Consider the following 27194-nt stretch of genomic DNA (forward strand, 5'->3'; position numbering starts at 1 on the left):
GCCAATCTCACTATTAATTTTCATCATCTTGGGTGGAAACAGTTGACAAGGAAGTTAACCATCCATGAAGAGTTTGCTAACTTACAAGTGACAATTGATTTGATGAACAAATGAAGGGGAAAAAAGCACATAAAGGGAAAAGAGAATTCATCTCACAGATTTTCTTTTTTTTTTTTCCTAGAGGAAATACAGAAATGGTCATTTCCAATTCTGTTTTTTCCTTAAAAGGACTGGAATTTCTGTTTAAATGTGACTTGGCATGCACTGAGATTTTTCCAAGGACTGATGTTAAGGGAAACTCCCCTGAAATTATAAGAGGCCAGGGATGGTTAATTTATGTTTATAACAGGTAAAGTATTATTTAAAATTTTTCCAACTTAAGTTTACATTCATACTTTCTGAATATGCCTTGGTGGTCACTGACATAAAATATATCTGAATAATCTGTGTTTAATAATAGAAAAAACCTATTTCATTAAAATTGATTTTGAAATCACTTAATTCCTGACTATTTCCCTACTCTAGCGAGTTTTCTAATCTTTATGTCCTTTAATGAGAGTAATACAAAAACAAATGTTTAAGCCTACTGATACACATATTTAAAATAATGCAAGTCAAAGATATAAAATAAGTGCAAACAATATAAAAACAATTTTTGTCTATGTAGGGTCAGGGAACAAACAGCTACAATTTGGCATTTAAAATTTCACTAGTTTTAGGCCTTCTAATTTTAAAATAATTTGTTTTGTTACCTACAGTCATATTTTTATATTTTAACACTGGAAGAAGGACACTGTCATGTAGTAAGGAGAAGAACGTTAAGTCTTGAGCCTTAATCCTATTCTTTTTCTGTTCTATTTGAGTCTGAGTTTCCTTGCAGAAAAATTAGAGTGTTTGTATAGATACTCACTAATGTTCACTGAAGTTAGAATATTTTATGATCTATGAATAAAGACCTTTATTTGTAAAATAAAAGATAACATAACGAAAACAATTAAGAATTATATTTTATTCAGGTTGCACTACATACAACTTTTATGCTGAATTTTTAAGAAAGGGAAGTCGTTGCCTGACCACTGCGCTGCACACCTGAAGCTGAAGCTGAACAATATTGAGTGTCAATTGTAATTAAATATACATATAGTCACGGGATATGGAGTACAGCACAGGGAATAGAGTCAATGGAATTGTAACAGCTATAGACAACGTTAGAGGGGTAGTAGGTTGGGGGAGGGTTATCACTTTGCGAGGGGTGTAAATGTCTAACTATGTAGTATATTGTTTTGTACACCTGAAACTAATAATAAATAAATAAATGAAAGGGAAGTGGTTGATTAAAAATAGAAAACACTAGGGAACACCACTTTTCCACCATCTTTCCATAAGCTGGTTTCAATGTGCTACTTACTAAACTAAGAGCAGAAAATGAATAGATAGATGAAGCAGAAACACTGAGATTAGACTGGTTGCTCAGTGATCCACGGAGAAATTAATGTAGTTTTTACATTTTACCTTTAAAAACATATTTTCCACAAAGGAAAACAGGAATATGAGACAGATTAGTTACCTTCCATTTCTGACAGATAGGACATCAGGCAGAGTTGGAGTTAACTATTTTCCTCATATAGTGCTAAGAGCCCTCTCTTTAGAGTATTGGTATTTTGATGGACAGAAGAAACACAGTTTATTTTTATCCATTTAAAATTTTTTTTTATGAAAAAGAAAGCTTTATGGGTTCTTTACTCTGTATACCATTAGGCTGACCTTATAGTTGCACAGAACTAAGAAGTAAAAAGAATGATGATAGTAACTGTGATAATGATTAAAATCCTTTATCTTTCAGGAAAACTGTCTATCAATGTTCTATGAATCTTACTTGGAAAACAAATGAAAAGGTATCGGGCAAACATAAGAGTACCTCGGTAGTTGATGATTTCTGTCCCAAGCACCGGAGTCATCTCCAGGACTGTGATGAAGGCTTTGTCCATAGACGTTAGGGGAAAAGGAGACATTCGGTGTCTTCTAGCCACCTTGGTGATATCGACAGCACTGTGACCTAAACAGGAAGACAATTAACTAAGAATATGATGCTGGCACAGGGATTAAAAAATGGGAATGATACATAAATATCAACAACTCTATTTCTTATGTCTGCAAATAAAGATTACAAGGTGAGAAATTTTCTCCTGCTTCCAAAATGTAGCCTGCTTTGGTGGAACTTGAAATGACATTAGCAATTTTACATCATGTGTCAAAACTTGGTGAACTTTAATGATGATATTGCCTAATCCTTTTTTAGTGTTGCTACGTATCACGGCATTGTTCTAATTTAACTTATTAATCTTCACAACAACCTTATTGGGAGGCAGCATTATTATCTTTATTTACACATGAGGAAAGAGAGGTATAGAGAGATTATATATCTTGGACTCAATCACAGAACTAGTAACAGAAGAGCCACAATTCAAAACTAGGTAGCTGGCTTCAAAGTCCATGTCCTTAACCACTATATTGAACTTTATTTCACTTAATGAGATAGTTAGTAAAATGAAAAACCCAAACTTGAATTTTTTAGGGTTTCACAGGAAATTTTCTTTCCTCTGAAAAATGTCATAGAAAAAAGTTATTTAGCTATTCCCGACATAACCTCATTTAGTCCCATAGCATTAATATTACCCATACACTAAAACTCCTAATTTTATATCTCTAATCCCAACCTCTATCCTTAACTACAGATTTGTATGTAACCCAAATAGCTGGTGAATAAGACTGTTACTTGGATGTGTAACAGTCAATTCAAACCTTATTTGTATATCCCTACCCTCCTATCCTACCCACACAACATGTTACTCTTGCAATTCCCACTTCAGTAAACACCAACTCCATTCTTCCTGTTATTAGTCTAAAACCTTGGAGACAGCCTTGATTTTTCTTTTTCTCAGAACCATATCTAAACTACCTTTGAGATATCTCTAGAATCTGATCATTACTCACCATCTCCACGAATATTTGGAACTATCATTTCCTGGGAAACTGAATAGTCTCCTAACTGGTCTCCCTGCTTCTGTCCCTGTCCACTTACATTTAGGATCAGTCACAGTGATCCTTTTGTTTATTTATTTATTTATTATTGGGGAAGGGGTACAGGACTTTATTGGGGAACAGTGTGTACTTCCAGGACTTTTTTCCAAGTCAAGTTGCTGTCCTTTCAGTCTTAGCTGTGGAGGGCACAGCTCAGCTCCAGGTCCAGTTGCCGTTGCTAGTTGCAGGGGCCATAGCCCACCATCCCTTGTGGGAGTCGAACCGGCAGCCTTGTGGTTGAGAGGATGCGCTCCAACCAAATGAGCCATCAGCTCAAGGTGCCACATTCAATCTTAGTTGCAGGGGGTGCTGCCCACCATCCCTTGCGGGACTCGAGGAATTGAACTGGCAACCTTGTGGTTGAGAGCCCACTGGCCCATGAGGGAATTGAACCGGCAGCCTTCAGAGTTAGGAGCACGGAGGTCTAACCGCCTGAGCCACCGGGCCGGCCAGTGATCCTTTTAAATTTTAAACAGTCTTGTGCTAATCTCTGCTCTCAATCTTCCAACGACTTTCCATTTCACTCAGAGTAAAAGCTTTGCTATGGCTTACAAAGCCCAACATATTATGGCTCCCACTGTTCTAAACTGTTATCCCCCCCTTGTTAACTGTCCTCTAGCTATACTAGTTCCTTGTTTGTCTTTGATCAGCCAAATACATTTCTTTTTAAGGTCTTTGTTGTTTTCTCTACTTGGACCTTTCTTCCCCAGATACTATAGCTCCATCTATCCCTCATTTTTTTTCATGTCTTTGCTAAAATATTACATCAGAGGGCTTTTGTTAAACATCCTATGTAGAATACACCTACCATCACTCTTTATTCTCCTTACCCTAGTTTACTTTCCTACATGGACACACACTCACACACGCACACACACAGATATGGATATCCATATACCTATAATAGATAATATATACTTATATTTATTTGTTTATAGCCTTCTTCTTCTAAGTACAGTGTAAGCTCCAAGAAAGCAACAAATTTATCTTTCTGTTCACTGTTGTTATATCCAATACCTAGAATAGTTATTTGATATATCACAGGCAATAAAAAAGTAAGTATTTGCTGAATTAGTAAATGAATCATACAAGGACAAAAAGGGACTTCTTAGAACACTATATCCTTATTGATAAATAACTTGGCTTTTTCTTTGAAACCTTAAGGGTCTATAGCCCAAAGGGTAAACACACAAGGAGTAACTGCAAACACTGTTGTTTGGCTGTTCTCTCGCTCTCATTTGTAAATTGGAAATTGCAGTATGGATATCTATCAGCCGGAAAAAATATTCTCCATCTTTAAAATAATTTTTTATATTGTTTATATTTTTCTTATGGCACCTACCACTCTCTACCTTGTTACAGACATTTAAATGTTTGTCTTACTTATGTTAGTGAACGGTAAACTCCTTGAAGGTAGGATTTATATCTTATTAATCTTTGCATCCTTTGCCATTTTTAGAACAGTGCTTTCCTTATACTTACAGTACCAGGAGTTACTGAAGAAATACTTGAGGTATGAATGAATAGCAAATCCTTCAAACAAAGTCAAAAGTTGGGAAGGGAAAAACAATGGGCGTTTCCTGCTCTGCGCTTTTGCTTCTCTAAGCTCTTCAATATTTATACACTCTCTGCACAAAGAGACTGCCTCAGTGGATAAATAATCCAAACTTCGATTATTATGGGTTAATACTGGTCTCTGGCTAAACTATTTATATGTTATCACAGGAGCCTTCTGGATATATAACAAATTAACTGAAAGGAATGTCTCAAAGGAGGAGACTCCTAATTCTCTGGCACAGAGAGAGGTGTGTGTGTGTGTGTATGTGTGTGTGTGTGTGTGTTTGTGTTTTCAACAAATATTTACTGAGCACTTTCTATATGCCAAGAGGCTTCTTCCCACTCAAGACCCACCCAAAATCACACAGTAATAACAGTCAGCTACTTCACCAATAAAGAAGGGTTACTTGGTCCTATAAATATGAGAAAAACAGTATTTGTAACTGATCTTCTACACACAAGAATAAAATGAATGAAACAGATAATCGCTGCTCTTTTAAACTAAAAGGAACAAGTAAAAAACATTAACACACCTAGTTCTGTTTTATCACACAATATGCAGGATGACTATTTATCCATATATGATTCCATTTAACAAAAGATTGTAGCCCAAATAGGTTAGAAAGCCATTGATCTACGTGATGCAGTACTCTCATTCTCAAGTCAAAGTGGACAAACTGCTCCGGGACAGCACCGGGGACACACTCAGAGGTGCCAGCAGCTGGAGGACGTGGCTGAGGACACAGCAGCCACATGCACCGCAGGGGCTCTTCTGTAGGCCTCATGAGGGCAGCCCATTTTTAGAAAGCGTACACTCCCAAAAGAAATCTGGTGAGCAAATAGTTATGTTTTCTGGTTTGATTTGTTTCCATTTTTAAAAGAAATACAATTTCAACTGTTTTCTGATGTTGACACCAGTGATTTAGAAGAAGCTTCAAAATAAAGCTTCAGAAAATTTAAGAAGAGTTATCTCTGACCGCTATTATTTCACGTTACAACACCAAAGCACTCAATCAGGCAGGAAAAAGGATCAAGAAGTGGTTTCTCTCACACCCAAACCCTCTTTTTAATTCTGAGCCTAGTACAGGAATCTGATAGAAGAGAAAAAACTTGAGGAAAAAAAAAGTATGACGGCCAGATGGGTTATAGCCTAGCATCAGTGGTCCATAAACTCCATTTAGGCAGAAGTAGGGATCGAAGAAAAGAATCATTTTTTAAAAAGAAGGTTATAATGAAAAGAAGTTTGGTTTTTGGATAGAGACAATATCCAAAATTTGAGAGAAAATTTGGATAGAATTTTTTTCTACAAAGCAAAAACTATTTCATGGCCACAAATATATTCTGGTAGCTACCTTACAAATGAATACCAATTGTCACAAAGAGAATCTGTGAGGGCATTAGCTCCATTCAATACTACAAAACAAAACAAAACAAAGCTAACATGTGAAAATATGCCCTACAGAGAAGATTATAGTGTTCAAGGGAATATTTATTTTAATTTACAACAGTAAAATTAGCAGGTGATGTATGGCTGTTAGTGATAATTTGTAGGAAGGCTAGCTACTTGAACAAAAATAAACTAGAGAGTGCTTTAGGATATGGGATCTTTATATAGGAGTGGGAGTGTGGATGGGGAAAGGAAGTCTAGACATCCTCCCCACTAGTAGTTGTCCAAACTGAGCAAAGACTAACAGGTTGCGTATAACATCTACACTGAGACCATTTTTTTGCTATGGGTTTAATTTTCTGAACTAGATTTGTAGGGTTAAGCGATACAAAATCAGCCACAGATTGATGATCTAAAGATTTCTCTAACAAGCCCAGGTTTCCATAAGTAGAACTGAATTTGTCTCTTATATTTTCTGGCGCATAAGTCTAGACATGGGGTTGATTATATTAGTTCAGAATCTTTGCAGGTAAAGTAGTCAAAATGTTATTGAGATTTCCTATCTCCTATGCAGCAGCTACAATCACTAAAAAGACTATAAAAGAAGTCAGTGTGAAAACAGTACAGGTCCACTCAGGATTGCATCATCACAGACATGTTTTAATACTAATGGTAATGTCTACAAGGTACAAGCCCTGCACAGAGACACAGAAATGGACTCCTTTCTACTAAGTAGAGTAGGCAGGGATCTTCGTTATGCAGCTGTAACCTTTTTTTCTGTGGCATGGCCATCTTGAAATGGAGCTGCTTATACCAATGAAATTATTTTTCACACTTCAATTGTATTCTTTTTAACCTGCCAATTCTTAATATACAATGTTTCATCTTGGCTTGAAAATCCATCTTCTAAATTAGCAGTAAATGAAGAGAAAATGCTTTCAGAAGACTGGACAGAATATAATAGAAACAAGATGTTTATGCAGGTTCTTCTTGATTAAATTCAAAACCTCAAGAGGAAACTTTATTCAAAACAATCAGTAAGAGATTTCCCCAATTATCTAAAGTATGAATCATTATTCATTCTTTGGATATAAAGAAAATCTCAAGGAAGAAACTTGTTTTCCCCAACTAATATTACTGCCTCTATTTTCTCATAGTATTTGCACTGAATACTAGGCTTGAATTCCTTGTATTTCTACTTCCTGGATCTTTCTGTACAGAAACCACCTAAGATAATGAATACCTTTCCCAGGAAACTTAAAGAGAGAAAATAATAGTAATTTTTTCAGGTTAAATATCTAGCGACTTTGGAAATTCAAAGAATGTGTGGTTCTGATATACAAAGCATTTAGTCTTTCATATAAATGTCTCAAATTAAGTGAAATCAGGTACAAGACTCTCAGGAAACAATGGCAACAGTAAAATTTGTAGGCTCTGTATTACAGGGCATTTTGTACATGTGAAAATAATTTCTTTTGTTGTTTTAAATTTTATTTTAATAGTTTCATAAATTTTGTACTTCTTGATTCAACATAACGAGCCTTGTAGCATTTCTGATAAAACCTAGAAACCATGGCTGAAAGGATTGTGTTATTTTCTAGAGCTGTATAAGAAATATTACAGGAAAGTACCTTTGACATTTCTGTGCATCAAGATTATAAAACAGGGCATTGTTGTCACAAATTTTTGCTGTCTAATTTATATCAATGGTTCGCTATCACCCATAGGATAAAATTCAAACTCCTTAGAGGAGTATATAAAACCCTTCTTTGCTTCCTTTTCAGCCTCACCACTCATTATTCTATCACTTAGAAAATTGATTCCAGGGACAGCCAGATGGCTCAGTTGGTTAGAGTGCGAGCTCTGAACAATGGGGTTGCCAGTTCCGTTCCCACATGGGCCAGTGAGCTGCGCCCTCCACAACTAGATTGAAGACAACGAGCTGCCGCTGAGCTGCCAGAGGGGCGGCTGGATGGCTCAGTTGGAGTGTGAGCTCTCAACAAGGTTGCTGGTTCAATTCCCGCATGGGATGGTGGGCTGTGCCTCCTGCAACTAAGATTGAAAATGGCGACTGGATTTGGAGCTGAGCTGCGCCCTCCACAACTAGATTGAAGGACAAGACTTGGAGCTGATGGGCCTTGGAGAAACACACTGTCCCCCAATATTTCCCAATAAAATAAAATAAAAAAAGAAAATTCATTCCATTGTAGATATTGGAATACACCATACTATTTTATATTTTCCTACCTTAGTATGTATATGATGTTCTTTTTGCCTAGAATAAATTTTCTCTCATCTTTTTGTTTTCCTGGGAAATTATTATTCTTCCTTCACAACTTTCTTTGGTAAGGAAATACTCAAATAATGATGGTAACATGTCAAAAGGATCTTGGAGTCAACTTGAAGAGATTCCCTTTGGCCAAACCTGAGACAACTTAAGAATCAAAATTAATTAGGAGAGTAGGAGATTATATAATGCATTTAATAAAACAAAAATAAGCACCCGTTAGCTTATGCTAATATAAATAACATGAATAAATGATTAAATAAAATTCTTCCTTACAACAGAATGCCAACTGATAAATGAAGAAATGTTGGAATTAGAAAGTCACCACTTGGCAAATATCATAATAATAACTGGTTCAGGCAAAAATCATCAATGGATACTAAAACTAGAAAGTGATAAACTTCAAGAAAAATAACATATTTATATTATTTCAGTGTATATCCCCAGAAGATTCTTTAAAAAAAATTTTTTTTTTATTAAAAATATAGCTACTGTATTTCCCCAAAAATAAGACAGGGTCTTACATTAATTTTTGCTCCAAAAGACACATTAGGGCTTATTTTCAGGGGATGTCTTATTTTTCCATGTACAACAATCTACATTTATTCATTTACAACAATCTACATTTATTCATTTATTCATGTACAAAAATCTACACTTAATCAAATACAGTCATGTCATCTTCTTTTGGAACATTGTCATAACTCTCCAAACTCTGAATTCCGGCTTGAGTTTCTTGTGACTCCATTTCCTGTGGAGCCATTGGCCCCAATCTCTCAGGTCCAGCAATAGAGCTCTCCTTAAATGAGCACTTATTGTCCATGCAGCCTGCTCGTAGTGTATTGGTAACACAGCTGTCAGTGATTTTATCCCATGAATTCTTCACCCAAGTCACGACCTCTTGCAGGCTAGCTTAACAAAGTTTCCATGCTGGTTTCTCTCCATTATATTTTCAATGTAGTCATTGATTTCCATGCACAAATGGTCCTTGAAGGGCTTACTTATTGCAATAACAAGAGTCTGGAGATAGCAGTCATTCCTGCGGGAATCATTATTTGATATATTCTTCTCTCTGCAACAAAGTTCTTCAGTCTTTAGCGCGCTGAGTGCTGGCTGAATCCCAGACTAGCAGACCTCTATGGCCACTGCACAAAATAAGTGGCAGCATTAAATTGACCCACTTACTTATAACTGCTTGTGTGCACCAGGCTTCTTTGGTTTCAAGACATAAATGCCTGAAAGACGTTCAACCTTATCTTTCTTGCCCTTAGTGATGATTAGAGGTGGGGATTTCTTGCCATCCCGATGAATTGCCAAAATACAGGTAACACGTGCACTTTAGTAACAGTGGAGGGAATGTAGATTGATGAGGCACCCCTCTGATCAATTGTCGTTTGAGATCCTTGGCCCATAAACACTGTAGTTTCATCCACAGCAATCATGTTGGAGAGCTGGTATTTAGAAAAGTCGATGACATCAACAACGGACTTGAATGCAGGTTCACATTTAATAATGTCAGTATATTCCAGCTTGAACAGTGTTGTCGAATTTAGAGACAGTTCATATCACTGAAAGAAGCTATCCAGACAGTGTTGTGATGCTTTGAATTCTTCTGGGGAATATTTCTAACTGTGGTGCCATCGCAAGAGCAAATGCTTGAATATCAATCCTGTGCACAATTAAAGCCTTTGCTATTAGCAATCCATTCACAGATGATGTCTTCCACCTCAGGAAATAATGGTTGCTGACCTGATCTACACTTGCACTTCTTAGCATTTCCCTCGTCCACCTGTTGACTGAGGTTATCGTACTCTGCTTGCCATTTTTGGACCATTCGGAGATCCAACTTCTTCTCTTTGCACAAAGCCGTAAGGTTCTTGCCCCAGGAGTCCTCCACAATTCCTTTCTTGTACTCAACGGAATAGCTCTTCCTTTTTGCACTCATCTTGTCTGGGGATCAAAATATTATTCCCTTTAAATCTATCATTAAATTAAGTGTTAATTGAAGACTTATGAGACAGGAGTGGCAACAAAAATGATGACAGTTAAGAATGATGGCCCACACAAAAGCAATGAAAAATTGCAGGCTCCAAAATTCAGAAAACGTTTCTTTATTTCACACGAGTGCATTAAGTACGTCTGTTACAACAAACGACCTACTGATTTATGAAGATTCATATTAGACACAACCATGTCTGTTTATTATTAAGTGTGTGTGTTATTCGTGCATTGTGTCTGTACTCCCATTGGTCATTCGGCAATAAGTCTCGAGTTCATCTGTTTACATAGGCGTTTACCTCTTGTCCAAAGGCGCCCACTTGGGTATTTACAAATAATTATAATTTATATTATCATTTATTTTAAGTATTAATATCAATAACATTATTTATTTATATTTCATATTAATATTATTTTATAATTCAATACATCTGTCATGTGTTGCAATGGACGTACTAAATGTGTCCATCTGTCTGATGATCTTAATGGGGTCTTATTTTTGGGGTAGGGCTTATATTATGAGCATCCTGAAAAAATCATGCTAGGGCTTATTTTCCAGTTAGCTCTTATTTTCGGGGAAATACGTTAAATATGTTAGTTTCAGGGGTACACCATAATTATTCAACATTTATACAAGGTGTGATCAAACAATATGGTGAATGTTTAAATTAAAAAAATTATTACAGTAAAAGACACATTGCCATTAATCCCCCTCAAAATACCCGCCCTTGCTTTGAACACAGTTATCCCATCGTTCTTACCACTTTCTGAAGTAGTTCTGGAAGTCCTCTTTCATGAGTGTCTTTAGATGTGCTGTCGTGGCTGCTTTGGTGCCCTGAATCAATTCAAAATGTTTTCCTTTCATGGTCATTTTGATTTTGGGGAAGAGCCAGAAGTTGTATGGTGCCAGATCCGGTGAATAAGGTGGATGAGGACACACTGCAATGTTTTTGACAAAAACTGCTGTATCAGAAGTGATGTGTGACATGGAGCGTTATCATGATGGAGGATGAAGTAAAGACACTCACAGAAGAGGATTTCCAGAACTGCTTCAGAAAGTGGCAAGAACGCTGGGATAAGTGTGTTTGAAACCAGAAGGAGTATTTTGAGGGGGATTAACAGCAATGTATCTTTTACTGTAGTAATTTTTTATTATTTAAACATTGACCATATCTTTTAATCACACCTTATATACCTAAAGAAGTGATCACCATAAGTCCAACAACAATCTGACACCATACTATGCTATCACAATAGTACTGACTACATTCCTTATACTGTATATTACATTCCTAAAACGTATTTGTTTTATACCTGGAAATTTGGACTTCTTATTCCCTTTCACCTTCCCCCCCTTTAAAAGTTTTTCAATTACAGTTGAATTTCAAATATTATTTTATATTAATTTCAGGTGTATAGCATAGTGGTTAGACATTTATATAATTTATGAAGTGATTCCCCTGACTAGTCTAGTACCCACCTGGCACTATACATAGTTATTACAATATTATTGACTATATTCTCTATGCTTCACTTTACATCCTCAAGACTATTTTGTAACTACCAATTTGTACTTCTTAATCCCTTCACCTTTTTCACCTTGCTCCCCAATCCCCTCCCATTTAGCATCTCAACAAATCTAGTACCCAGAAGATTTTTAACTACAAAACAAAATAGTAATTTTACAGTGGAGGAACCTGACATACACCATCTTAACAAACTGATCAAAGTTAATATCATCAATAATGGGACAAAATTACCTCATGGGCATCCAGATATGATGCACTGAGAAGGACACTACATCACATATGAGGTATTACTGACAAAAATGCATAACCTGAATCAAACCATGAGGAAACATCAGAAAAATCTAAATTTGATGGACATTCTACAAAACGACTGACCTATACTCTTAAAAAATGACAAGGTTGTGAAAGACAAACAAAACCTCTGATATTGTTCCAGATAAATGAGCCTAAAGACAGATGATAGCTGAAAGTAATGCATGATTCTGGACTGGATCCCAGATCAGAAGAGAATGGTTTTTTTTTTTTTTCCTTTTGCTATAAAGAATATTATTAGGAAAACTGGCAAAATGTAATTTAAGTAAGATTATATAATAGTATTGTGGCAAGGTTCATTTTGTGATTTTGATAATTGCACTGTGGTTATGTAAGAACACTTTTCTTCCTTTCTTTTCTTCCTTTTTTAAAAAGGAAATATACATTTGAAGTAGGGGTAAAGAAGCATCATGTCTGTAATATATTCATAAATATTATAATTTAGGAAAATATGTATATTAATATATGTGGAGAAATGATAAAGCAAATGTGGCAAAATGCTAACATTTAGTGGCATTTGGATGAAAGACATACAGGAATTATTTGTTCTATTCTTGCAACTTTTCTAAAGTTTAAAATTATTTCTAAATAAAAACAAAACAAAACCCTTTTTCAGTAGTCCCTCCTTTATGAAACAATGCAAAACTATTCCATTATTTTCTGCACAAAGGCACTATAAAATACTCTATTTTAGGGTTCTCATTGCATATTGTATTAAATATTTTACAGTAATTACACTTATTTATATACATGTCTGTTTCTTAACTAGATTATCAGCTCTTTAAGAAAGAAAAAAGTGTCTTAACAGCAATGCCCAAAAATGCTGTGCACACAGTGGTCACAAAGAAAATTTCTGTTGAATGAGTTTCTAAATGCTTGATTTTAATCAGTCTAGAATATATATATACTGACAAAGAAGATGGGATGCATAGATAAACACTATATACAATTTCAAACCTTATTCTGGTCAATAATTTCCATGTTCTTTTTACTATAATTATCCATTAAAAAAATTGCAAACATATTTTAACAATGAAAACAAAGGTTTTTCCTCTACCTTTTTGTTAAAAAGTGGTGAAAGAACAAATGTAGTAGGGAAAAGAAAAAACAGATTAAGAAAATATGACAATAACCATTTTTAGCTAAGGTCAAGTAATCAGGGAAATGGAAAATTACGTTTGCTCAATGTACTGTGTTTCCCCCAAAATAAGACCTAGCCGGACAATCAGCTCTAATGCATCTTTTGGAGCAAAAAATAACATAAGACCGGGTCTTATTTTACTATAATGTAAGACTGGGTCTTATATAATATGGTATAACACGGTATGTACTACCAAGTTTATGATTAAATGATAACAGTGGAAACACTGTAAGTAAATTTTTATAGGTTATTTTTGAGGTCAGGAAGTTTAATCTACAGAAAAATTATAAGACCAAAAGGAGGGAAAAGTAATTTATTTCCCATGGTCAGGTGTGAACTGTTTTTATAACTGTCTTCCTTTGGCTTTTATTTTCAATTTGTCACATATAAGTAAGCTAAAAATACAACATTAAAAATAAATAGATAAAATTAGCTGAGAAAACAGGGTAAAAAGAGATGAAGTAAAAAAATGGAATTAAAAGATATGATATCTTTTAAATGATAAAATAGATTTGCTAAAATAATACTATAATATAAAATTATATTAAAAAGTTATCCATATAGGAGTCAAGTATGAATACTGCGAACAAAGAAAAACAAAGTATTTTGGCTTGAGGTGGTTTCACATGATAAACAGTTTTTCATGACTATGAAAAGCTTTATGGGGCTGGACTTTACTCCAGGTGTTCTTAAGGTGCTCTTGAGGAAGGCCTCCCATCGGGATCCCCGGGTTCTTGCCCTTATAGCAGCACTAGTGATGTATATACATTAATAATTGTGGGTACTGGTTATAGCCACCATGGCAAAGAAAAGTTCCAGACACAATTGTCCCCTGTACCTGTATCCTTCTTTCATTATATCTTTCTCCTCTCTGCTTACTAGTATACTTATAGGTATTTACCCTTTGTTTTGCCGTCATTTTGGTTCAGGAATATAAACCTCACAGCTTGTATATTACCTAATCTGGAATGTCTTGGTTCATTCCTGTCCTGTTATCTTATTTCTGGTTTGGAAACCTTTTTGGGTCTCTGAACTCCAGCTTGGTTTGTTACGCTAGTGGGATCCTTTTTTCTAACCCTAAATAGTCAAAAAGTTGACTAAGAATTCTCTTATTTCCCAAAGGAAGAGGTTGTCAGGATACAATTTCAGAGGCATTAACATAAGTGTCAATATATATATAATATATATATTGATATATTACATATATCAGCTTCTATTTGGAATGTTTTCATTCTAAGAGTCACTGGTATTAAAATGCAAAATTAGTATTTTGTTTTCTTTAGTACGTTCTTGTTCTAAACGTTCTCTAGACAAAGGTAGAGAAAAAGTAATGTTTCTTTAGAAATGATAAACTATTATATCTCTAAAAGTGGAATCTGACAAGTGCCTTTTAAAGCCCTTTCTAAGCCTTAATTAGTCTTTATAATGCCCTGGGAAAACAGACCAAGAGAATTTCAGTCATCTTTGCAGTTAGAGGCATTTTATCAGTTCATAAAGTCACATTTCCCTTAGTTAATCTTCTTACATGATGCTGTTTCTCATATTATTAGGTATAAAAGCACATAAAGCTTCAACTTCCAGAATGCCCACCCTATATATTAACTTCAAGGACAGACTAATAAAAAAGTAAATTTCAGTTAATATCTTTTGTAAAATGTAAACTTTGTTAAACAAGATCTTTAAGCATGTGGTAGATATTAATTTATATAATTGAGAAAGAAAAATCTTAGAACAGGTGCTCATAGAGAATGAGTGAAATGTAAAGACTAAGTCAGTGTCATTGGTGAAAACAGAAATCTAGTTTTTAAGGTATTGTGCACATAGATAAGCTATAAAACCTATGTGGTTTACTCTATTGGGCACTTGATATGATCCCAATGGTCTTTCTATAGTCCTAAAAAGTGGGGTTAATTTACAACTAATTCTGCTGATACGAGTGCTATGGTTTTTTTTTTTTTTTTATGATTACAACTGAATAAGTAAAATACTATCCAATGTACCATAATTATATGTAGTAGTTGTACTTATCCTTAAGTAGTAGGATGAAGGTGATGCTTTCTTTCCTACTTTTCTGTATTATTCAGATTCTTGACAATGATCATACATCACTTAAAAATATTTAGTAAATGCTTTTTGATTTGAAATAATTATTTTTTTAGTCCACCCCAGCCAATATTTTCCAAAGTCAGGCCAAATTCTGAGGTTTTAGGGAAACTTCTCAACAGCATCTCATTTAATTGTGTTTTTAACCATCAAATGCTTCCATTATCCTAGTGATAAAGTTCAGACTACCTAGAATAATGTACTAGGCCTTTCATGATCTGTCCTTTCTCCTCAACTTTTTCTCTCTTTGGTTCCACATACATTTATTCCAACTATAGAAAACAGTAATTTCTAGTATACAGCATGATTTTGTCACACACCTGTCTCAACTGCCCTTCTCATTCCAGTCCAACGAGCAAACACCTGCTGATCTTTTAAGACTATGAAAATGAGGTACGCAGCATATCAGTGTAAGGTACTGTAATTTATATATCGCCCCAGTTAGAAATTGGGGGTGCTTTTTGCCTTTCTTACATTTCACATCCAGTTCCCAATCCTGTCAACTGTGATTCCTTAATATTTCAAAAATCCTGCTTTATTTTTCTATTGCTTCAGCTTTAATTCAAGCTCTTATCAGATTCCTGCTTCTCATCTCACCCTGACTCAACTCATTCCCCACACAGTAGTAAATGTTATTTCAAAAGTTCAATTTGGTCATTTCGTTGTTTAAACTCCTTTACTGGCCTTTACAATAAAGTCCAAACCCATTAGCAAGGCAATTAGGAGGTTCACCTGAAAAAACTATATGGCCAATTGGAGGTTCTGATCTGCTAACTTCTCCAGCCTCTTCTTTCCCTTATTCTCCTCCACTTCCTCCCTCGTCTCCTCCTCCTCCCCCCTCCTCCAACTATACCCTCTCCTCCATTTGTGTGTCACAATGACTGGAGCATGGTAAATAATCCATAAGTGTTAGATACTTACATCAATATTATTTTTAATAGAGCCATTATCTGAGAGAAATGGACTTAAACTCAGGTGGGGAGAGTACTTTGAATAAAGCAGCTCCATTTGTGCCCACACATCACTATCCACTCTTTTCTACCCTGCTCTGTGCTCCCAAGGGTTGAACGTTTATGGATAGAACAGTCTCCCTGACCCTGTGGCTTCTGCTTGAGTTCAATGGGAAGCACTGGTGAAAGAATGGAGAACAGAAGAAAAGTACAGACGAGGTATTTATTCCTTTGGTCTCCTGTCTGCTGGTTGGCAGTGGCTATGTTCCTCTAATGAAAACCATCAATTCTGTGAGGCAGTCCTCACTAACACATTTGTTTTAGATTACATAACTGCTCCCTTCCCTGGCTACTTGAGGCTTAGCGCAATTCCCTGCTACTGCTAGCTCCCAAAGTTCTCAACTTCTCCTGTTTTTCCTTAATTCTGGCCATTCTGTTGTAACTCATTCCTTCAATAAATTCTCCTTCATTATCCTGTGTGAGTGTGTCATCTGACACCTGCCAGGACTAAGTAATACAGCAGCCAAGGTGAGACTGGACACAACATGTTTCAGAAAGAATGTAGAGGTCAGTATGGTGAGAGCACTAAATTCTTAGTGGGGGTCAGTGGGACTTGAGGCCAGAAAAGGAACTAAAACCAGATTGTGGAGGTCCTTGAATGCGAGGCTTTGGAGTTTGGATTTTTATCATGTAAGTCAATGGGAAACTATTTGTACAACTTTAGCATGTAAGTCAACACTGTCAAGTTTTTAACCATGGGAGTGATACCCATAAAGATTTCGTGTCAGCAACAAGTTTTACCACAGAAAGGTTAAAAGACTAGCTCAAAGCCACATGCATAAACAGACAGAAGGCCAGGATGAAAGGACCAGATCTCCAGGTTTTTAGTCAGGTGTGCTTCCTCCTATACCACACAAGGGCAACTTTCTTTCCTCCAACTTCATTCACTAAATAGGAACTGAATACTCTCTCTCTATAAGGCGCTTTGATGTTGAGATAAAGGAGATTCCTATTTTCCACGGTCTCATGGAACAAATACATCAGGCTGTGTTTTAAGGAAAAAGTGAAAAATCCTATAAATGCTTATCTTTTAATGTAAAAACAAAATACTATGTCTGATAACTCAGAAAAGTGAATAACTATTTCTGATGGAACAAACTGTAAAATTCATAGAGGAGGTGACAACTGAGTTGAGCTTTAAACAGTAAGAAAAAGGGAGAAACATTTGAAACAGAATGAGCAAAATAACAGAGATTTCAAAGTACACACTTTCGTAGAATGAGGAATTGCCTAATGAGGGTAGAGGTTGGAGGTGGAGAGGATGAAATATGTGTAAGGCATAATGCTGGTCAATTCAGCTAAGGACAAATTTTGAAGAGACTTGCTACTGTAGAAAACAGAGAGCTATTCCAGATTTGTTTTATAGAGAAGTGATACATACTTAAAGATGTAATACTTGGCTGATGGCAGATTGGAAGGAAGAGAGACTGCAGATAGAGCAGTTAGTATGCTACTACAGTCTTAAGGGTGAAAGATAAAGAAGGCCTGAACTGATACAATAGGAATTGGAAAAGGGATATTTGAAGAGCCATAAAAAAGGGTTCAATGACTGTGCTTTGGGAAAGAGAAGGTAAATATTATGGTGAGATTTCAAGTTTGGTAAATAGTGTAGGTGTGAGTGTCATTAATTAGGGAGCATTACAGAAAGAGCATGGAGGTAAGGGTACTAAATTTGGTTTCTGATGAGGAAAATGTGAGAAGCCAGGAAGACATCAAGGGGAGAGTCCAGTATGTAACAGCAAGGGGAATCTAGAGTTTGGGAAAGAAGGACTATATTTACTAGTCGTTAATAAGCAGCTGATAAATCTAATAATATACATTTCCTTTTTTACCTTCTCGACAATTTATAGGCATACAGTACAATTTTGTTAACTATATGCACACTATTGTACAACAGATCTCTAGAAATTTTTCATCTTGTGTAACTGAAAGTCTATCCCTGTGGAACAATAATGCCCCATTTTACTCCTCCCTCCAGCTTCTGGCAACCGCCATTTTATTTTCTGTTTCTGTGAGTTTGATTACTTTAGATACCTCAGATAAGTCAAATCATGTAGTATTTGCCTTTTTGTGACTGGCTCATTTCATTTAGCACAACATCTCAAAGTTCATTCATGCTGTAGCATATGACAGGATTTCCTACCTGATTCCCTCAGATTTGGGATGTTTTCTGCCATTATTTCTTCAAATAAGCTCTTTATTTCTTTGTCTCTCTCCTCTCCTGGGACTCTCATGATAAATATATTGGCTTGTTTGATATTGTCCTATAAGTCCCTTTGGCTTTCTTCACTTGGCTTCATATTTTTGTTTGTTTTTTTTGTTCCTTTAACTTGATAATTTCAAATTATCTTTTTTCAAGTTCTTGCTTCTGCTTGAATGTTTCTAGTAAAGTTTTCCATTCAGTGATTGTAGTATTTAGTCCCAAAATTTCTGTTTGGTTCTCTTCTTTTATAGTTTCTATCTCTATGTTGATATTCTCATTTTGATCATGCATTGTTTTTCTGATAGTTTTCTATCTTTGTTCTCCCATTGAAAATTTAGCTTCAAGAAAATTACTTTGAATTCTTTGTGAAGAAATTTGTAGATTTCTGCTTATTTGGGGTTTGTTTCTGGAGATTAATTTGTTCATTTGATTGGGCTATGTTTCTCTGTTTCTTCATGTGTCTTGTAATTTGTTTGCTGAATTTGTGCATTTGGAAAAATAGCTGTATCTCCCAGTCTTTATGGACTGGTTTCACATAGGAGAAGACTGTCACCAGTCAGCCTAGCTGGAGGTTCGGGAGCCTATGAAACCTTTTTTGGGTGATGTAACTTCCATGTGTAATTTCCATGTGTAATTTCTAACCAGAGGTTTGCTGGTTTCTTTTTCAGGAGCCCATAATCTCTTACACTCTCTCTACTTCAAGATCTCAAGTGCTGCCTCTGCAAACCACCCTGCTCTCCATTATTTTCAGTGGTCTCTAGTATAATGTTAGCTGTTGGCTTGCTATATCTTGTCTTTATTATGTTGAGGTATATTCCTTCTATGCCTAATTATTAAGAATTTTTTTTTAAAATCATGAACAGATGTTAAACTTTGTCAAATGCTTTTTCTATGTCTATTGAGATGATCATATAATTTTTTCTCTCATTCTATTAATGTGATGCATCACATTTATTTACTTGTGTATACTGAACCATCCTTGTACCCCAGGGATAAATTCCACTCGATCATGGTGCATAATCATTGTAATGTGCTACTAAAATCAATTTGCTAGTATTTTACTGAACTTTTTACATCCATATTCATCAGGGATATTGGCCTGTAGTTTTCTTTCCTCATAGTGTCCTTTTCTGGCTTTGGTATCAGGGTAAGGCTGGCCTGGTAAAATGAGTTTGGGAGTGTTCCCTTCTCTTCAGTTTTTTGGAAGGTTTTGAAAAGAACTGGTGTTAAGTCTTATTTAAGTGTTCGGTGAAATTCACCATTGAAACCATCTGGTCCTCATTTTTCCTTTTGGAAGATTGATTTTTAAAAAGATTTTATTGGGGAATATTGGGGCACAGTGTGTTTCTCCAGGGCCCGCCAGCTCCAAGTCATTGTCCTTCAATTTAGTAGAGGAGAGTGCAGCTCAGTTCCAAGTCCAGTTGCCATTTTCAATCTTTAGTCGCAGGGGGCACAGCCCACCATCTCATGTGGGAATTGAACCAGCAACCATTTTGTTGAGAGCTGAGAGCTCATGCTCTAACCTGCTGAGCCTTCCGGCCACCCCTCTGACAGTTCAGCAGTAGCTCGTTGTCTTCAATCTAGTTGTGAAAGGCTCAGCTCACTGGCCCATGTGGCAATTAAACTGGCAACCCTGTTGTTCAGAACTCACGATCTAACCAGGTGAGCCATCCGGCCGTCCCTGTTGGGAGACTTTTGATAACTCATTCAATCTCCTTACTAGTAATTGGTCTGTTCACAGTTTTTCTTTCTTCCTGATTCAGTCTTGGTAAGTTGTATGTTTCTAAGAACTTTTCCATTTCTTCTAGGTTGTCCAGTTTCTAGTTATATAGTTGTTATTACCTAATTTTGGACACTCTTGGTTCCTTGCTGAGAAAAGGACTATAAACGTGATAACAATCCTCCTCACATTTGTGCAACAGGGTTCAGGTGAGATCTCCACAGTTCTAAATGCTATTTATTGTACAGCCACTGTCTCATCAAATGGTTCAGTAAATGATCATCCAACAACAATAAACAGAAAAATTTGACTTATGAGTATGAAGGTTGAAGAAACTTCCCTAGATAGTTGATACACTATTGTCATTCACTAAGTAGGGGTGAAGGTCTGGATTAATTGATCACATCCTTAGATATTACTGGTCTATCTTTCAGCTCAGGCTGAGTACTGACCACAAGGGGAACCATGATACCTGAAACCATCTGTAACTACACAGCTTACTGTCTTCATTAGCATAACATTACTATTCCACTATTTTGATCAATATAAGGCTTTCATTAGCATAACATTACTATTCCACTATCTTTATCAATATAACCTTATTATTCCAGAAAACTCTTCCCTGGAAGATAAAAGTTGTAAACAACTTTATTGCTCATTACAGAAAGTTCTTAAATAGAAAGTATCAAAAGACAGTTTACACACTAAGACTCTCAGAACCCCTTGCCTTGCTGTGTCCATAATTCCTAAGTGATCATATCATGATCCTTCTTTAATTCTAATCAAGCTCCCACATTAAAAGATCTTCTTTAAATCAAACTTCAAGATTTTATAAATATCCTGAGTTTATTCTTGCCTTCCTGAGTCTCTGACTCTGAGACTAAGATTTGGTTGAAGTGGCATTCTCCCTTACCATCATTAAGAATAAACTCGGGTTTATTAGCAATAGGTTGTTTTGATGATATTTTTTGAGGAGACAAAGAAAAGTTATCTCTTACACGGACAAAGTTACAAAGGTTAACTCTTCCTTGGATAATTCTAGACAAGCTCTCTTCTTTTTTCTCTGGGATCCACTGACACATTTTTATACATTCTAAAATAGAAGATGATTACAGGCATATCTGAGATAAACATCACAATAAAGGGAGTCACACAAATTTTCTGGTTTCCTAGTGCATATAAAATTTATGTTTACACTACACTGTAGTCTATTAAGTGTGCAATAGCATTTTTCCTCAAAAACTGTACATAGCTTAATTAAAAAAATACGTTATTGCTAAAAAATGCTAACCATCATATGAACCTTTAGCGAGCCATAATCTTTTTGCTGCTGGAGGGTCTTATCTTGATGTTGATGGCTGCTGACTGATCAGGGTGGGGGTTGGCGGAGGTTGGGGTGGCTGTGGCAATTTCTTAAAATCAGACAAAAGTGGAGTTTGCCATATTTAGTGACTCTTCCTTTCATGAATGATTTCTCTGCAGAATGTGGTGTTATTTAATAGCATTGTATCCACAGAATTTCTATCAAAATTTGAGTCAATCCTTTCAAACCCCGCAACAGCTTTATCAACTAAGTGTAGTATTTTCCTTTATTTTTTTAATATAGCATTTTAAATCCTTTCTTGTCATTTGAACAATCTTCACAGCATTTTCACCAGAAGTATATTCCATCGAAGAAACCACTTTCTTTGCTCATCCACAGGAAACAGTTCCTTATCTGTCCAGGTTTATTATGCCACTGTAGCAATTCTGTCACATCTTCAGGCTCCACTTCTAATTCTAGTTCTCTTGCTATTTCCATCACATCTGAACTTACTTCCTCCACTGGAGTCTTCAACCCCTTCAACCCCTCAAAGGTTAGACTCAACTTCCTCCAAACTCCTGGTATTTTGACCCCTTATCATGAATGATCTTAATGGCATATAATGGTGAATCCTTTCCAAAAGGTTTTCAATTTACTTTTCCGAGACACATCAGAAGAATCACTATGTATGGCCGCTATAGCCTTATGAAATGTATTTCTTAACTAGTAAGATTTGAAGTTGAAATTACTCCTTGACTCATGGACTGCAGAATGAATGTTGTGCTAGCAGGCATGAAAACAACCTTAAGAGCTCTTGGGTGACCAGGTACATTGTCAATGAGCTGTACTATTTTGAAAGGAATCTTTCTTTCTGAGCAGTAGTTTCTCAACAAGAGACTTAAAATATTCAGTAAACCATGTTGTAAACACATATGCTGTCATCTAGGCTTTGTTGTTCCATTTATAGAGCACAGGCAGAGTAGATTTAACATAATTCTTAAGGGCACTAGGAGTTTTGAAATGGTATAGGAGCATTGGTTTCAACTTAAAGTCACCAGCTACACTGGCCACTAATAAGAAAGGCAGCCTGTCCTTTTAAGCTTTGAATCCAGGCATTGACTTCTCCTCTCTAGTAGTGAAAATGCTAGATGGCACCTTCTTCAAATAGAAGGTTGTTTGTCTACATTGAAAATCTGTTGTTTAATGTAGCCATCTTCATTAATTATCTTAGCTAGTTCATCTGGATAACTTGCTGCGACTTCTACATGAGCACTTGCTGCTTCAGCATACACTTTTATGTGATGGAGACAAGCTTCTTTCCTTAAACCTCATGAACCAACCTTTGCAAGCTTCAAACTTTTCTTCTGCAGCTTCCTCACATCTATCAGCCTTGGTGAATTGAGGAGAGTTAGGGCCTTGCTCTGAATTAAGCTTTGGCTCAAGGGAATGTGGTAGTTGGTTTGATCTTCTTTCCAGATCACTATAACTTTCTCCACATCAGTGATAAGGCTGTTTTGCTTTCTTATCATTCATGTATTCACTGGAATAGCACTTTTAAACTCCTTCAAAAACTTTTCCTTTGCCTTCACAACTTGGCTAACGATTTGGCTCAAGAGGCCTAGCTTTCATCCTGTCTCAGCTTTCGACATGCCTTCCTCATAAGCTGAATCATTTCTAGCATTTCATTTAAAGTGAGAGATGTGTGACTCTTCCTTTTACTGGAACATTTAGAGGCCATGTTGGCCTAATTTCAATATTTTTGTGTCTCAAGGAATGGGGAAGCCCAAGAAGAGGGAGAGAGATAGGGGAATGGCGAGTCGGTGGAGTAATCAGTACACACACATATTAATCAATTAAGTTTGCTGTCTTATATGCATGTGGTTTGTGGCACCCCAAAACAATTACAACAGTAACATCAAATATCACTGATCACAGATCACTATAATAAATATAATAATAATGAAAAAGTTTGAAATATTGCGAGAATTACCAAAATGTGACACAAAGACATAAAGTGAGCAAATACTGTTGTAATGCACCAGTAGACGTGCTCAATGCAGGACACTTACTATAAGCCTTCAGTCTATAAATAACACAGTATCTGTACAACACAATAAAACGAGGCATACCTGTATAGTTTTATGTTGCCTCCATTTTAGAAATGTTTTCTATGAGGATAGTTAATTCAGTAAATAAATGAAAAAATGATTCAAGTAGAAGGAACGGTAGGAGTACATAAGAAGGATTAGTCACCTTGCTTGGGAAGAAGGCATCACAGAGGAAATCACACTTGTACTGAGTCTCGAAAGATAAGAATTTTGTAGGAAAATAAGGGGAATGAGTATTTCATGCAGCGGGGGAAAGGGTTCAAAGGAATAGAGGCAGGACATAGCATTGAGAGATGGGGAGCTGCTAATAGGGTCTATATGACTGCAATATAGTAGTACATAACAAAGGAAGAAAAAAAGTGAGATAAAAAGTTGACTAAATAAGGGAAGAGATATTGATATTAAGAAGTTCAGATGTGGTGATGAAAGAGTTCTGGGTGTGGCTATAGGCATGAGTATGAGTTACTAACGTGGTGTTGAGATGAAAGATCTTAAACTACTCAAGTCACAGAACTATGAGGCTATGATGTTAGATGGGTTCTCTACCTGGATCTAAATGGCTATATGGACCATCTACATGACTATTTCATTCTAAGAAAACATGATCATAAAATCCTGGACCATCATGATGTCCAGCCAAAGTGATTAATAGTCAACAAGCCAGTAAGAGCATAGCTAAATTGAAAGACAGTCCTAACAACAGAAAGATCCATGAGAGAGGTGAAACAGAAGTCTGTTCTCCATAATAAACTAATCTTGTTCCTAATTATCATAATCTCTATCAGTTATCCATCATCATCTCAGGATCAACAATAAATGGAAATCATACAGTAATCATCATAAAATGTAATTTTTAAAGTTCATTTATCTCTATTATTTTATTTTAGTGAATATTCAACCATCATTCCCTTGACTCTTAGGTTTCTGAACATTAGGTCTTAGTAAGGGATTATAGGACTTTACATCTCTTACAATTGAAGAGCTTCCCTCAGATTCACATGTCTGCCAAATGTTATGGAAACTCTCAAAAGTATACAGGCTAAACATGGCTGTTTGCATACATTTTTGTATAACTCTAATACAAAGGTCCTGGGCAAACAACTGCAGTGTGCTTGCCTATCAACTCAAGGGTTTCAGGCTAAGGTAACCGATTTACAACACAGAAATGGGAAAAATGTACATTAAAAAAATAAAATGAAAGATGAATTTTTACCTATTTGAAATTCTCCAATTATTTTTTGATTGTTAAATAATATTGACAGTCTACTGGAAATATTTTTAAAAATCTCATTTACTAAAACTCCCAGTGGTATAAATATGCAACAGACCCATTTCAGTATGATCCACTTGTACTTCTTCTCTTGATAAAGATTAGGAAGAGGAAAGGATGACATCATTAATATTAAGTGAACGAGAGCAATATTAAAATAATTAGCATTTATACAGCACTTTTCTCATAGGATCCCAAAGCTTTTAAGGCACAACCTTCAATGTCACATCATTTCAAGGATACAGGTAAGGAAAAGCTAATTATAGTTCCTTTTCAATTAGCAATAATCGCGCCTCAGATAAACCTCATTGGCTATGATACTGCCACTGCACAAAGCTAATAGTTCCTTTTCATAAGACAGAAAAATGAATGATACATAAAGTTAAATGACTTCCAAGTTAATATTATTAGTAATCAAACAAAAAATAAAATTAAGGGTTCTTCATCCTTGGTTCAGGGCACTATGTTCTAAAACAAGCTGCCTGTAAAGTAAGATCTGTCAGGACTTCACATTCACAAAATAATGATGGTGCAGCCTCTTGGAAGTCACTTCCTTTTAGTTAGATTCCTTTAGTGGATTTATATTATTATTTTCAGTTTGTCTGTTTTCAAATAATTTTTTGGCAGTGGGGCAGTTAAAGAGAGTTCTCATCGTAGACTCACAGAGGAGTAGGAGTGCTATCAAAGTTTTAGCTTGCTGTTAGCTTGCAAAAACAATTCCAATAAGGGAAACATCCATTAATATAATTTTTAAAATAAAATAAGTTTTATTTTATTTTAGTGGTACCAATAATTTTAAAAGGTAAAAGCCCTAGTATTCATATTCTTGATATTAACTTTCCCTATTACCTTCTTCATCCTTTCACCAAAATGTCATTTTCAGCTCTCTTTCCTGTTGAACTACAAGTTCTAAATCAGTAGTCCACTGAAATAATGATATACTTACTGGCTCTGAGAATGTTCTCCTTGCTGCTGCACCTGGACTGGACCTGCAGAGAAAGCATAAGCTCAGTAATTTAGGGCTTATAACATAGATAGCCATATATGTATGCATACTTATTGGGCAAGCTCCTGAGGTCTAGGAGCAAGGCTTTATATATCTCAGATATCCTAACATGTTATTATAATGTGACATTTGTTCCATATGTTTTTTTTAATTATCCTTTCCTTACTTTAAATCACTCACTTCTAGAAAAAAATTGGGAGTGTAATATTATGTGACATAGGTAAAATCAAAGGCAATTTTTTTATTGATGTGTATTTGAAATTAGTATATGGAAATAAATTCAAGTTACTACCTATTCAGTTGTGAATACAGCTCCTTAATCTTAAGACACTATGTATATCTCTTGACTAGACTAATAATGCAGTTCAACTAATAAAGTTACAATCAAATATTCTATTGTAGTCATTTTTGGTTATATATGTTAATGAGAGGAAAAGTCCTCATATGCAATACTTACATGTGATTCTAATGGCCTTTTTTATTAATATTGGTTATGAAAGATGCTTCTGTTGAAAACCAATGAATTTGAACACATTTATTTACCAGTTCTTAGGTGTATATATATAGTTTACCAATCAGAAACCCTCATGCTTTAATTCAAATATTTTAGGTTAGGGTGGAACATTCTTTAAAATGTTGCAAAACTGTTGAATTCAAGGGCTATATTAGATGACATTACCACTTGTTAATTTCAGAGGAAACTATTTAAACTCTACACCTCTTCTTCCCATTCCACAGTAGCTTGCCCCAAATGGATATATACACAACAAATTAATTTCTATCGCTTAACACAATCTACTATTGTAATGAAACAACTTATGAAAGGAATGTTGCAACTTAGGGTGGGTTATGGTTGTCCTTCCCTGAAAAAAACAATTGTTAATGTTTAAAGAAAAAACAATAATAGAAAAATCACAAACACACACGCAACACACACACACACACACACACACACACACACACGCCAAAAAAAAAAGAAAAGAAGGGAGAAATAATTCCAGATGTTAAAGTTATTTATTCTCTTTTGGCCCAGATTGTTTAATTAGTTTTAAAAATACTAGAATGAAGCAGCTAATCTGGAAGATAGTATTCTTATATTCCTTTACTCAGAAGTTTTATTAAGGAACAATTCTGGACCAAATGGGAAAGAAATTAATGACTACTTAAAGAAAACAAAAC

The 27194-nt window shown here is 35.6% G+C and overlaps 1 protein-coding gene and 1 pseudogene across 33 annotated transcripts in view; both read right to left on the reverse strand.

Moving 5' to 3' along the window:
* Positions 1-27194, reverse strand: part of GPHN (gephyrin) — a 428300-nt gene that overhangs the window by 89389 nt on the left and 311717 nt on the right. For all 33 annotated transcript variants that reach the window (XM_019733621.2, XM_019733618.2, XM_074327335.1 and 30 more), the window contains 2 exons: positions 25956-25998; positions 1919-2056 (listed from right to left, as the gene is read on the reverse strand). In XM_019733621.2, coding sequence (XP_019589180.1) covers positions 1919-2056; positions 25956-25998 — 181 coding nt within the window. The remainder of the gene's footprint in view (positions 1-1918; positions 2057-25955; positions 25999-27194) is intronic.
* On the reverse strand, positions 25188-25347 carry LOC141570962 (U4 spliceosomal RNA; annotated as a pseudogene).

Source organism: Rhinolophus sinicus, linkage group LG03 (assembly GCF_036562045.2).
Source record: "Rhinolophus sinicus isolate RSC01 linkage group LG03, ASM3656204v1, whole genome shotgun sequence".
NCBI classification, from domain to species: domain Eukaryota; kingdom Metazoa; phylum Chordata; class Mammalia; order Chiroptera; family Rhinolophidae; genus Rhinolophus; species Rhinolophus sinicus.